Below are 14,824 nucleotides of genomic sequence, written 5' to 3' on the forward strand. Positions count from 1 at the left end.
TTTGGTGATTTAAGACTCGAAATCACGTTTAAAATGGCACGACACGACATAGCCTTGTTCATATTTTAATATGGTGTCCTTTGTCTGTGGCATGTGGCATAGAGGAATTAATATGATCTGTGGTGTCAGCCGTTTGGATCTACAAATATAAATCCAAAGCCGTAAAACTTCTATTTAAAAAAAAACAAACAGTGATGACAGTTGGTGACAGTGACAGTTTTGGTGTTAGTTTTTTGTGGTTTTTTGGTTAGAATCACAGAATTTATTGTTTATTGAGAGAAACTCAAGTGTGTTATGTGTTTTTTGTGTTCCTCGCAATAATTTAATAATTGTCCGCCTTTGAGAAATTCTATGCTATAAGCGTAAAGAATTTATTTTATTGCTTTTACATACATTTTCTTCGATAAACATCAAAATGTCTATAGAAATTGAATCAGCTGAGTAAGTATATTAGCAATAAATTAATTAAATATTTGAGCAATAGATAAAATTTTATTGTATTATTTTCAGCGTTATACGGCTCATTCAGCAGTATTTAAAAGAATCCAATCTTACCAAAACATTGCAGACTTTACAGGTAAACAAGTGAAATATTTTAAAAATCTATCTAGTTTCGTTACTATTCAAGTATTGGGGCATGGAAATCCATTATGATGAATTATGGAATACTTACGGAAATATTTATAATTTTTTTTGCAAATTTCTGACTGTTCAGCAATCGAAAACATCTTGCAATTTATTTCATCATTGATCGCTTTTTTAATTTTTCTTTCAGGAAGAAACAGGTGTATCTTTGAACACAGTGGACAGCGTAGACGGGTTCTGCGCGGACATCAACAACGGGCACTGGGACACGGTGCTGAAGGCCACGGCGTCGCTGAAGCTGCCCGACAAGAAGCTCATGGAGCTGTACGAGCAGGTGGTGCTGGAGCTCATCGAGCTGCGCGAGCTGGGCGCGGCGCGCTCGCTGCTGCGCCAGACGCACCCCTGCCTGCTCATGAAGCAGCACGAGCCCGACCGCTACATCCACCTGGGTGCGTACGAGTGCGAGCGAGGCTCCGTCGTCACACGATAACTGTTCAATAATTAATATAACTAATTACTCATGAAATTGTATTTTGTATTTTATTTAATTGCAGTTTAATATTAAACCACGATAGCCGAACGGTGAAGGGGACGGACCTGTGGGTTCGAATCCCGCCCTGCTCGACTGATTTTGTATTTGGGAATTGCTAATTTTCTTTAAAAAAATTTAAATCATATTTCAAAAAACGGCTTAAGCCATTCGATTTCGGCATCATAACAGTGACCAGTGACCCGTTAACAAGTCGGCTCTCGGCTCCCTCGCAGAGAACCTGGTGGCGCGGTCGTACTTCGACCCGCGCGAGGCGTACGGCAGCGGCGGCGGCAAGGAGCGGCGGCGCGCGGCCGTGGCGGCGGCGCTGGCGGGCGAGGTGTCCGTGGTGCCCAGCTCGCGCCTGCTGGCGCTGCTCGGGCAGGCGCTCAAGTGGCAGCAGCACCAGGGCCTGCTGCCGCCCGGTAATGCCCGCGAGCGCTCCGTTTGGGCCTTGCGCTTTGTCTATATCTCTATGTGCATGGATCAAATGGCATAAGATCTCGGAAGGCTTTATTGTTTTACGCAGGGTTGGTGATGAGTGGCCGAGGTGTAAAAAATCTATTTATCGCTCCTCTGTGCGAGTTGCAAATGGGAGAAATAATGAATGATCATTTTCAGTTGTACTTGTTATTGTTGTTTTACCAAATAAATAAATTACATATTACTGTTATTCAGTCAAGGGAAAGTGTGTCCCCGAGGGGTCTCCGGGCTCATAACAGAACAGATTCGTTTGTTGCAAATGAATCACAACACATTCAGTGGCGATGTTATTTCACGTCGACCCTCTTTCGGTCGAACGATACGAGCATTATCACACTGTTTCAGGGACGACGATCGATCTGTTCCGCGGCAAGGCGGCCATCAGGGACGAGGAGGACGACCAGTGCCCGACCCAGCTGTCCAAGATGATCAAGTTCGGGCAGAAGTCTCACGTGGAGTGCGCCAGGTGGGTGCCGCGCCCGCCGCGACGCGGCCGGCGGCGTGTGCGTGCGTGCGCGTGTGCGAGTGACGCTCTCTCTGCCGCAGGTTCTCGCCGGACGGGCAGTACCTGGTGACGGGCTCGGTGGACGGGCTGGTGGAGGTGTGGAACTTCACGACGGGCAAGATCCGCAAGGACCTGCGCTACCAGGCGCACGAGGAGTACATGAGCATGGAGGAGGCCGTGCTCAGCCTGGCCTTCGCGCGCGACTCGGACACGCTGGCGGCCGGCGCCAACGACGGCGCCGTGCGCGTGTGGCGCGTGAGCTCGGGCCAGGTGCAGCGCCGCCTGCCGCGCGCGCACGCCAAGGGCGTCACGTGCCTGCAGTTCTCGCGCGACGCCGCGCAGCTGCTGTCCGCGTCCTTCGACCGCACCGTGCGCATCCACGGCCTGCGCTCCGGCAAGCTGCTCAAGGAGTTCCGCGGCCACGCGTCCTTCGTCAACGAGGCCGTGTTCACGCCCGACGGCCACGGCGTGCTCAGCGGCTCGTCCGACGGCACCGTGAAGCTGTGGTCGCTGCGCACGGGCGAGTGCGCCGCCACGCACAAGCCGCTCGGCGGCGGCGAGCCGCCCGTCAACTCGCTGCTGCTCACGCCCAAGAACCCCGAGCACTTCGTGGTGTGCAACCGCACCAACACCGTGCTCGTCATGAACATGGCGGGGCAGATCGTGCGCTCGTTCTCCAGCGGGCGGCGCGAGGCCGAGGGCGGCGCGCTCGTGGCGGCGGCGCTGAGCGCGCGCGGCCGCCTGCTGTACGCCGCCGCCGAGGACCTCGTGCTGTACGCCTTCTGCACCGCCACCGGCAAGCTGGAGCGCACCATCAACGTGAGTGGCGTCCGCTAGCCCGCCCCCGCCCCGCGCCCGCCCCGCCCGCCCCGCTCACGCGCGCGCTTGCTTTCAGATCCACGAGAAGGCGGTCATCGGGCTGACGCACCACCCGCACCAGAACCTGCTGGCCACGTACAGCGAGGACGGGCTGCTCAAGCTGTGGAAGCCCTAGGCGGACGCGGCGCCGCGCGCGTTCGACTCGGAGCTTCCGCTTCCTTCGCGGGAGTACCGTTTTATGATACGAAGGATTCCGTTTTTTTTGGTAGAATTTATTTTTTCATGTTTTATGAAATAGTTTCATTTTTAAGCTTCCGAACGATTCAAAATAGCTATGTTCGGATTAGGCTCACGGTGGTACGGACTGTAGACGGACCGGTGCTCTTATCGATCTGATACGACTGAATACAGACCATAAACCGAACAATATACTGTGGTTAAAAAAAAAATGGGCTACAACGAGTACTTTGTGTATTATATTAGTCGGAAACGGATGGTGCGGAGGGTGGAAGCGTTAGGCCCTTTACACACGTCCCGGTTGCCGGCTAACCGGCGCCGGGTACCCGGTCGTGAAGTGTATGGGCATGCCGGATTAATTACGCCGGAACATGTGAAAGCTACGTACCATGCCCATACACTTCACCACCGGATACCCGGCGCCGGTTAGCCGGCAACCGGGACGTGTGAAAAGGGCCTTACAGTCGATGTTCGTGTGACACACAAGTGTGACAGCTCAAACTTAGAGGCCTTGCCACACTGGCGGCGGATTACAAGCGGGTTCAAAGCGGAGCGGCGACGCTCCGGTGTTCGCTGCGTCGCCGCTCCGCTTTGAAACCCGCTTGCAATCCGCCAGTGTGGCAGCTCACTATAACTTACATAAATAGGCACTTCTGAATTTTTCTTCTGTTATAAATGTAATCATCAACTAGGATCAAAAAAGTAAACATGCTAATATCGTGACAGTAAATTAAATACAACTGTATCTCTGTTGTCCCCTTTGTTTAAATCTATGGTTTAAATGCTATGGTAAAAAATAATAATAAATTAGTGTAAGAGAATCGTGTTTTATTTAAAGACGACTTGAAGTAATAAAAATGTTCCTAATAAGATTTCCTGCAAATAGGCAATGATTATTATTTTTTGCTAAATCAGCGTCAATCCTACCCAAGTTCTGGTCTCTTGTTACAATTAAATGGTATTTTAATGGTACAATTGCTTATCATAATTTATACGAGTAATGTAACTTATATTGTATTTACTTTACACTCAAAACCGGTCAAAAGTTCAAAACCACTTTTGAGTACCAAAGTCAGTAAAGCACGAGATTTAATAACCCATTTAATCTTTATGTACTTCAAAATTATAGAATCATTGCGTACTTACAGTATTATTTATGGACCTATTTGAGGTTTTTTAATAATGATAAATTTATTCAACAAAACAAAATTAGCACAAACAAATTGCAGAACTTACAAGTAACATAAATAAATTATTCAATGCTAAATTTGTATTATAATGGTTCCGATTCTAATAGAATTATAGATTTCTACACTAGGCAAGGCCTGTATTATTTAAAAATTTAATTGAAATTAAACAGACAATGGTCGCGCCGACGGTCTCACAGAATGGGAAGACAATAAATAATATGGGGGTAGAATTAGATGATTCTACCCACCACCTTACGCATGACTTGCTCGACGCGCCAGTCAGCTTGTGACCGCGGGCGCGGCCGGAGCAACCCGTCAGGCAAATACTTAGAGGTAATATTTCAGTATTCCCTATCCGCGTATCGCGTTAAAATCTGTTTAAATTCATTTAATAATAATTGACGTTAATTGTGATTTTTATAGAAGTAGACTGAATTAAGTGTTGTTTTCTGGTGTCGTCAGTCTTGCTTGCAGATTCCAGGTGATATATCTTAGCATCTATAATATGAATAGACTTTAATTCTTAGCAAAGAATTAAATAGGCACTCAGACTTTAATGTTCTTTGAGAGCTAGAAACCCCCAGATAAAATCACAGATACATAGCGACAGTCATACAGAAAACACCAATTCTGTGTAGGTAAAGTGTTTAGGTGTTCACAATTTATAGCATTTAGTACTGATAATAGGATAAATCCGTGGAATGCACGTCCCCTCTCCCAACCGCGATTAAACGCAATTAGTGATTAAACGCAATAGTTTGATAAAGCTATAGACGCTTCCCTTCAAGTGACGTCATATCGCCAGCGGCAAACTTAAAGCGAACGGATACTTACTTAGTAATGTAAATCATGCAAGAAATTATCAAAGTGAGCGTGTGACGGTGCTTGTTGAAATAATAACATTCGTGGGGGTAGAATTAGATGAATCTACCCCACATACGGGTCCCCTACTCGACGCACCAGTCTGTGACTTCGGCCAGCGTAACCCGGGTGAAACATCAGGCGAATAAAACAGGTAATATTTAGTTATTGATAATTGCGTATACCATTTAATTCTATAGTAATTTATTTAAATAATGCAACTTGGATGCATTTAAAAGTAATAATCTAGCCTGCACGTATGATCTCGCATTTCAAATTGTGAAACTGTGTGCTGCGTCCTACTGGTCCTACCGTCTTTTAAAATAGTACCCACTTGTAACTTGACCCATATCAGATAGACCCCACATTACATGTTTCAAATCTATTTAGATACATACATACACACAGTGTTACACTTCATTTAAAAAAAATCATTATAAAATAAAAATCCTTGATATTTGCAACTTGGCAATGAATATAATCATTAATTACTTAATTTATAGTTTACACATTTATGAACATTGTATTTATAAGACATTTTGCAATCAGTGTACAACCCGGTCCCGGTCAAGTTAACTGCGCACCTGGCTGGGGCAGGAATGCGACTCCTCGCACTCACCAGCACGTGCCCGCACACCTCTCCGCGTTCGCCCCGTAATGCAGTGAGATTACACTGGTGTGGGCGGATTGAGACAGTCGCTGCGCCGAGGAGACATGACAAGGTTTTGTTTTTGAGGTATGCTTATAAAACCATGCTTATATTTTTTTGTCTTGTCTTTTAAAAGTATTGTTTATTCAAGACGCAAAACAGATTACAATAAATTGAGATTTCATAGGAAAATTAAGATTGAGAATTAATTTGTCAGCAAACCCTGATGAGTAATGACGTCACGTGAACACATCACAAGCTTGTTGCAGAAATAATTACATGCCCAGTTAAGCAGGTCGTTTCTTAAAACACAATAACCCACTTAATAAAATCATCAGTTTGTATGTAGGCAAATATGTGATCGATCATCCATTTTGTGATATCTTACTAATATTATACCTAAATGCGAAAGTTTGTATGGATGTCTGGATGTTTGTTACTCTTTCACGCAAAAACTGCTGAATGGATTTTGATGAAACTTTACAGTAATATTGTTTATAACCCAGAATAACATATAGACTATAATTTATGACGATCTATGACAAACTAAATTTCACGCGGGTGAAGCCGCGGGTAAAAGCTAGTTTATAATAATTTCATTTGTGTGTTAATGAATTAAGTAAGGTACTTAACCGTTACCTAATCTGATTTTTGGTGGTTAACATAATATAAGCTTTTTTATGTAATTATTATTTCTCCTTCTTTCAGAGCAGAGGCGGCGCTGCGGCTTGCGGGTTCTCGCGGGCTCGCGCCGGGTGCAGCAGCCGGGCGCCGGCGTACTTACACTTCAATAAGTAAGTACGCCTGCAAAAATATAACTCTGCATCTCACGTGTGCCTTACACCGCGCCTCTTTTCTTTGTGACGTTTTTTGGTTGGCCATTCGTATTATTAGATGATGATTAACAAGAAATTATAAAATGAGACGTTTTACGTATCTTCGTAACTACCATTAAAAAAAACTTTTTTTTGTTGTAAAAATAAACTCTTTCATATTAAGTAAGTGATTGGATTTGATTTTTTCGTCATCGCAAGCGATAATAATTATTGTAAATCAGTTGATCAACGGAAACGAAACTTCTGCCAGGAATGTGAAGCCCCATATTTAGCATTTTTCTTTAATTTTCTAAAAGTTTGGATATATGTGACAATGGTGAATATAATTATTAATTAACTTTAGTGTTCGTAAACGTGCTATCAATAGGCAAGTCAAACAAAATTTTAAATATTATAATAACCGTACGTCGCCATAAGAAGAAATAGATAAAGTAAAATAAGGTAATAATATTATTCCAATAATTAGGTAATAAAAGTATTTTTTCGTTTAATTTCAGGTTCGAGGGGCAGCCACCGGAAGGAGCCAGGCAGCCGCGGCGGATATTCATGCGGATTTCACCAAAAACATGAAGGGATAGGATTTTGACCGGTAAGTAGGGTAGATGTCTATGACGTTATTAGAAGTGTCTGCTGGACTTGACATTTGGTGGTATTAACGTAGAATACTGACGTTGCAGGTGCGCGGGCGGCGCGCGGCGGAGAGCGAGGCTGGGGAGCGGCGCCACACTCGGCAGGCAACGTTCTCTGCTGGTAATTAAAATTTTCTTAAACTTCCACCGTTACTTGCACTTGGGTTATTAAGAAACCGAGAACACTGGGCAGCTGATTAGATGTCCTATCCATCACATTGACAGGGGGGCGCCACCATCGTTTAACTAGTTTCGAACATATGGCAAAAATCGAAACCAGCTATCCCCGATTGACGATGGCGCCCCCCTTTCAATGTCACTGGTGGGATGCGCTGGACGGTTCAGTGTAGGTCAGCTCTAAACTTAGGATTGATTTACAACCATAGATTATAAAGCCTAGATAGTAAGCGTACAAAAAATGAGACAACTTTTAGTGGAAACTTTCTAAGTTTACAACGTAATATTATTTTTATTTCAAAAAAAGATGAAAGACCCTGTCTCAACTTTGTACCTGCCCTGCAAAATAAAGTTATTTTTAAAAGTTGTTTTCTCAGTTCCAGCAAGCGGAACACCGGCCGACAACGTCCGAGCGGCCGGCGAGCGCGGCCCGAGCACCGCGGCCGAGGCCGGAGGGGCAGAGCGCTGCGCTCATCGTGTTGCAGGTGAGTACCTGAGTATTTGTTTATTTAAGGGGAAAATTACAATTAGCGGACTATACATACATAATGCAGATGCAGATTAAACTCAAGAGTTGAATGAATGTTACGATTCACTTTGGAACATTTACAATTCTCGAGATTATTTTTTTGGTCGATGCTGAATAGCTGCCATTTGGTCCCATAAAATTGAAAATAAATTTGGTTATGTAGTTTTAATTTTATGAGCAAAAATGCTAACTTGAACGACGAATTTTTGGGTTTTTCACGACATTTTTATTTATGTGCACTGATTAGTACTTAAAGATTTATGATCCGATTTGAGTGATTATATTATTGTTTCGTTCTATAGAACCTATAGGAGATACTTGCTGTTAAGCTTATTTTAGTTTGACTTAGTTTTTTAATTCTATTAGCGTGAGAGTCTATGACAGCTTCTTAGTAAGTTGGGACGTGTAAAAGTGCTTTTTAAAAGCCTATTTGCAAAAATAAATGAAAAAAAAGAAGAAAGTTATTGTACCTACTCGTAGTATTATGAAAATTTGTATTAGGTATAACTATTTTTTTACCATATAAAAATATCTTAGCATGATTAAAAAAATAAATTAGATTTAAGAGAAATTGTTGACGATAGTTATTATTTACCCGATCATTGACAAAAAACTAATTAAAAAGATTTCCTCTACAAATTAAAGTAGAGGTCCATTGACAAACGATAACCGCCGCGTGCGCTGCAGCGCGGGGGAGGGGCGCGGGGGGCGACAGCACTGTACACACAGTGCTACATTTTCTCGTAGACGCTCGCGCGTGCTGCGCACGCGCTCGCGCGTTTAGGTTCTGAAACGAACCTTACCGGGTTCCAGAATGTCTTCAGGAACCTAACTGTAATTTTTCAGGAATTTTCAGTTTCCGGTTTTCCTGAAACCTATCCGGTTTTTGATAGGTTTCATTAAGTTAGGTTCTGAAACGAACCTTACCGGGTTCCAGAATGTCTTCAGGAACCTAACTGTAATTTTTCAGGAATTTTCAGTTTCCGGTTTTCCTGAAACCTATCCGGTTTTTGATAGGTTTCATTAAGTTAGGTTCTGAAACGAACCTTACCGGGTTCCAGAATGTCTTCAGGAACCTAACTGTAATTTTTCAGGAATTTTCAGTTTCCGGTTTTCCTGAAACCTATCCGGTTTTTGATAGGTTTCATTAAGTTAGGTTCTGAAACGAACCTTACCGGGTTCCAGAATGTCTTCAGGAACCTAACTGTAATTTTTCAGGAATTTTCAGTTTCCGGTTTTCCTGAAACCTATCCGGTTTTTGATAGGTTTCATTAAGTTAGGTTCTGAAACGAACCTTACCGGGTTCCAGAATGTCTTCAGGAACCTAACTGTAATTTTTCAGGAATTTTCAGTTTCCGGTTTTCCTGAAACCTATCCGGTTTTTGATAGGTTTCATTAAGTTAGGTTCTGAAACGAACCTTACCGGGTTCCAGAATGTCTTCAGGAACCTAACTGTAATTTTTCAGGAATTTTCAGTTTCCGGTTTTCCTGAAACCTATCCGGTTTTTGATAGGTTTCATTAAGTTAGGTTCTGAAACGAACCTTACCGGGTTCCAGAATGTCTTCAGGAACCTAACTGTAATTTTTCAGGAATTTTCAGTTTCCGGTTTTCCTGAAACCTATCCGGTTTTTGATAGGTTTCATTAAGTTAGGTTCTGAAACGAACCTTACCGGGTTCCAGAATGTCTTCAGGAACCTAACTGTAATTTTTCAGGAATTTTCAGTTTCCGGTTTTCCTGAAACCTATCCGGTTTTTGATAGGTTTCATTAAGTTAGGTTCTGAAACGAACCTTACCGGGTTCCAGAATGTCTTCAGGAACCTAACTGTAATTTTTCAGGAATTTTCAGTTTCCGGTTTTCCTGAAACCTATCCGGTTTTTGATAGGTTTCATTAAGTTAGGTTCTGAAACGAACCTTACCGGGTTCCAGAATGTCTTCAGGAACCTAACTGTAATTTTTCAGGAATTTTCAGTTTCCGGTTTTCCTGAAACCTATCCGGTTTTTGATAGGTTTCATTAAGTTAGGTTCTGAAACGAACCTTACCGGGTTCCAGAATGTCTTCAGGAACCTAACTGTAATTTTTCAGGAATTTTCAGTTTCCGGTTTTCCTGAAACCTATCCGGTTTTTGATAGGTTTCATTAAGTTAGGTTCTGAAACGAACCTTACCGGGTTCCAGAATGTCTTCAGGAACCTAACTGTAATTTTTCAGGAATTTTCAGTTTCCGGTTTTCCTGAAACCTATCCGGTTTTTGATAGGTTTCATTAAGTTAGGTTCTGAAACGAACCTTACCGGGTTCCAGAATGTCTTCAGGAACCTAACTGTAATTTTTCAGGAATTTTCAGTTTCCGGTTTTCCTGAAACCTATCCGGTTTTTGATAGGTTTCATTAAGTTAGGTTCTGAAACGAACCTTACCGGGTTCCAGAATGTCTTCAGGAACCTAACTGTAATTTTTCAGGAATTTTCAGTTTCCGGTTTTCCTGAAACCTATCCGGTTTTTGATAGGTTTCATTAAGTTAGGTTCTGAAACGAACCTTACCGGGTTCCAGAATGTCTTCAGGAACCTAACTGTAATTTTTCAGGAATTTTCAGTTTCCGGTTTTCCTGAAACCTATCCGGTTTTTGATAGGTTTCATTAAGTTAGGTTCTGAAACGAACCTTACCGGGTTCCAGAATGTCTTCAGGAACCTAACTGTAATTTTTCAGGAATTTTCAGTTTCCGGTTTTCCTGAAACCTATCCGGTTTTTGATAGGTTTCATTAAGTTAGGTTCTGAAACGAACCTTACCGGGTTCCAGAATGTCTTCAGGAACCTAACTGTAATTTTTCAGGAATTTTCAGTTTCCGGTTTTCCTGAAACCTATCCGGTTTTTGATAGGTTTCATTAAGTTAGGTTCTGAAACGAACCTTACCGGGTTCCAGAATGTCTTCAGGAACCTAACTGTAATTTTTCAGGAATTTTCAGTTTCCGGTTTTCCTGAAACCTATCCGGTTTTTGATAGGTTTCATTAAGTTAGGTTCTGAAACGAACCTTACCGGGTTCCAGAATGTCTTCAGGAACCTAACTGTAATTTTTCAGGAATTTTCAGTTTCCGGTTTTCCTGAAACCTATCCGGTTTTTGATAGGTTTCATTAAGTTAGGTTCTGAAACGAACCTTACCGGGTTCCAGAATGTCTTCAGGAACCTAACTGTAATTTTTCAGGAATTTTCAGTTTCCGGTTTTCCTGAAACCTATCCGGTTTTTGATAGGTTTCATTAAGTTAGGTTCTGAAACGAACCTTACCGGGTTCCAGAATGTCTTCAGGAACCTAACTGTAATTTTTCAGGAATTTTCAGTTTCCGGTTTTCCTGAAACCTATCCGGTTTTTGATAGGTTTCATTAAGTTAGGTTCTGAAACGAACCTTACCGGGTTCCAGAATGTCTTCAGGAACCTAACTGTAATTTTTCAGGAATTTTCAGTTTCCGGTTTTCCTGAAACCTATCCGGTTTTTGATAGGTTTCATTAAGTTAGGTTCTGAAACGAACCTTACCGGGTTCCAGAATGTCTTCAGGAACCTAACTGTAATTTTTCAGGAATTTTCAGTTTCCGGTTTTCCTGAAACCTATCCGGTTTTTGATAGGTTTCATTAAGTTAGGTTCTGAAACGAACCTTACCGGGTTCCAGAATGTCTTCAGGAACCTAACTGTAATTTTTCAGGAATTTTCAGTTTCCGGTTTTCCTGAAACCTATCCGGTTTTTGATAGGTTTCATTAAGTTAGGTTCTGAAACGAACCTTACCGGGTTCCAGAATGTCTTCAGGAACCTAACTGTAATTTTTCAGGAATTTTCAGTTTCCGGTTTTCCTGAAACCTATCCGGTTTTTGATAGGTTTCATTAAGTTAGGTTCTGAAACGAACCTTACCGGGTTCCAGAATGTCTTCAGGAACCTAACTGTAATTTTTCAGGAATTTTCAGTTTCCGGTTTTCCTGAAACCTATCCGGTTTTTGATAGGTTTCATTAAGTTAGGTTCTGAAACGAACCTTACCGGGTTCCAGAATGTCTTCAGGAACCTAACTGTAATTTTTCAGGAATTTTCAGTTTCCGGTTTTCCTGAAACCTATCCGGTTTTTGATAGGTTTCATTAAGTTAGGTTCTGAAACGAACCTTACCGGGTTCCAGAATGTCTTCAGGAACCTAACTGTAATTTTTCAGGAATTTTCAGTTTCCGGTTTTCCTGAAACCTATCCGGTTTTTGATAGGTTTCATTAAGTTAGGTTCTGAAACGAACCTTACCGGGTTCCAGAATGTCTTCAGGAACCTAACTGTAATTTTTCAGGAATTTTCAGTTTCCGGTTTTCCTGAAACCTATCCGGTTTTTGATAGGTTTCATTAAGTTAGGTTCTGAAACGAACCTTACCGGGTTCCAGAATGTCTTCAGGAACCTAACTGTAATTTTTCAGGAATTTTCAGTTTCCGGTTTTCCTGAAACCTATCCGGTTTTTGATAGGTTTCATTAAGTTAGGTTCTGAAACGAACCTTACCGGGTTCCAGAATGTCTTCAGGAACCTAACTGTAATTTTTCAGGAATTTTCAGTTTCCGGTTTTCCTGAAACCTATCCGGTTTTTGATAGGTTTCATTAAGTTAGGTTCTGAAACGAACCTTACCGGGTTCCAGAATGTCTTCAGGAACCTAACTGTAATTTTTCAGGAATTTTCAGTTTCCGGTTTTCCTGAAACCTATCCGGTTTTTGATAGGTTTCATTAAGTTAGGTTCTGAAACGAACCTTACCGGGTTCCAGAATGTCTTCAGGAACCTAACTGTAATTTTTCAGGAATTTTCAGTTTCCGGTTTTCCTGAAACCTATCCGGTTTTTGATAGGTTTCATTAAGTTAGGTTCTGAAACGAACCTTACCGGGTTCCAGAATGTCTTCAGGAACCTAACTGTAATTTTTCAGGAATTTTCAGTTTCCGGTTTTCCTGAAACCTATCCGGTTTTTGATAGGTTTCATTAAGTTAGGTTCTGAAACGAACCTTACCGGGTTCCAGAATGTCTTCAGGAACCTAACTGTAATTTTTCAGGAATTTTCAGTTTCCGGTTTTCCTGAAACCTATCCGGTTTTTGATAGGTTTCATTAAGTTAGGTTCTGAAACGAACCTTACCGGGTTCCAGAATGTCTTCAGGAACCTAACTGTAATTTTTCAGGAATTTTCAGTTTCCGGTTTTCCTGAAACCTATCCGGTTTTTGATAGGTTTCATTAAGTTAGGTTCTGAAACGAACCTTACCGGGTTCCAGAATGTCTTCAGGAACCTAACTGTAATTTTTCAGGAATTTTCAGTTTCCGGTTTTCCTGAAACCTATCCGGTTTTTGATAGGTTTCATTAAGTTAGGTTCTGAAACGAACCTTACCGGGTTCCAGAATGTCTTCAGGAACCTAACTGTAATTTTTCAGGAATTTTCAGTTTCCGGTTTTCCTGAAACCTATCCGGTTTTTGATAGGTTTCATTAAGTTAGGTTCTGAAACGAACCTTACCGGGTTCCAGAATGTCTTCAGGAACCTAACTGTAATTTTTCAGGAATTTTCAGTTTCCGGTTTTCCTGAAACCTATCCGGTTTTTGATAGGTTTCATTAAGTTAGGTTCTGAAACGAACCTTACCGGGTTCCAGAATGTCTTCAGGAACCTAACTGTAATTTTTCAGGAATTTTCAGTTTCCGGTTTTCCTGAAACCTATCCGGTTTTTGATAGGTTTCATTAAGTTAGGTTCTGAAACGAACCTTACCGGGTTCCAGAATGTCTTCAGGAACCTAACTGTAATTTTTCAGGAATTTTCAGTTTCCGGTTTTCCTGAAACCTATCCGGTTTTTGATAGGTTTCATTAAGTTAGGTTCTGAAACGAACCTTACCGGGTTCCAGAATGTCTTCAGGAACCTAACTGTAATTTTTCAGGAATTTTCAGTTTCCGGTTTTCCTGAAACCTATCCGGTTTTTGATAGGTTTCATTAAGTTAGGTTCTGAAACGAACCTTACCGGGTTCCAGAATGTCTTCAGGAACCTAACTGTAATTTTTCAGGAATTTTCAGTTTCCGGTTTTCCTGAAACCTATCCGGTTTTTGATAGGTTTCATTAAGTTAGGTTCTGAAACGAACCTTACCGGGTTCCAGAATGTCTTCAGGAACCTAACTGTAATTTTTCAGGAATTTTCAGTTTCCGGTTTTCCTGAAACCTATCCGGTTTTTGATAGGTTTCATTAAGTTAGGTTCTGAAACGAACCTTACCGGGTTCCAGAATGTCTTCAGGAACCTAACTGTAATTTTTCAGGAATTTTCAGTTTCCGGTTTTCCTGAAACCTATCCGGTTTTTGATAGGTTTCATTAAGTTAGGTTCTGAAACGAACCTTACCGGGTTCCAGAATGTCTTCAGGAACCTAACTGTAATTTTTCAGGAATTTTCAGTTTCCGGTTTTCCTGAAACCTATCCGGTTTTTGATAGGTTTCATTAAGTTAGGTTCTGAAACGAACCTTACCGGGTTCCAGAATGTCTTCAGGAACCTAACTGTAATTTTTCAGGAATTTTCAGTTTCCGGTTTTCCTGAAACCTATCCGGTTTTTGATAGGTTTCATTAAGTTAGGTTCTGAAACGAACCTTACCGGGTTCCAGAATGTCTTCAGGAACCTAACTGTAATTTTTCAGGAATTTTCAGTTTCCGGTTTTCCTGAAACCTATCCGGTTTTTGATAGGTTTCATTAAGTTAGGTTCTGAAACGAACCTTACCGGGTTCCAGAATGTCTTCAGGAACCTAACTGTAATTTTT

The 14,824-nt window shown here is 41.9% G+C and overlaps 1 protein-coding gene across 1 annotated transcript; it reads left to right on the forward strand.

The window, feature by feature from the left end:
- Positions 1 to 171: 171 nt before the first annotated feature.
- Positions 172 to 3,979, forward strand: LOC135077070 (WD40 repeat-containing protein SMU1). Its single transcript, XM_063971663.1, has 7 exons — positions 172 to 441; positions 511 to 577; positions 776 to 1,034; positions 1,351 to 1,539; positions 1,943 to 2,063; positions 2,144 to 2,921; positions 2,998 to 3,979. Exons 1-7 carry the CDS (start codon positions 416 to 418, stop codon positions 3,094 to 3,096), a joined length of 1,539 nt encoding a protein of 512 aa, XP_063827733.1. The 5' UTR covers positions 172 to 415; the 3' UTR covers positions 3,097 to 3,979.
- Positions 3,980 to 14,824: the final 10,845 nt, after the last annotated feature.

This window comes from Ostrinia nubilalis, chromosome 12 (genome assembly GCF_963855985.1).
Source record: "Ostrinia nubilalis chromosome 12, ilOstNubi1.1, whole genome shotgun sequence".
Lineage (NCBI taxonomy): Eukaryota > Metazoa > Arthropoda > Insecta > Lepidoptera > Crambidae > Ostrinia > Ostrinia nubilalis.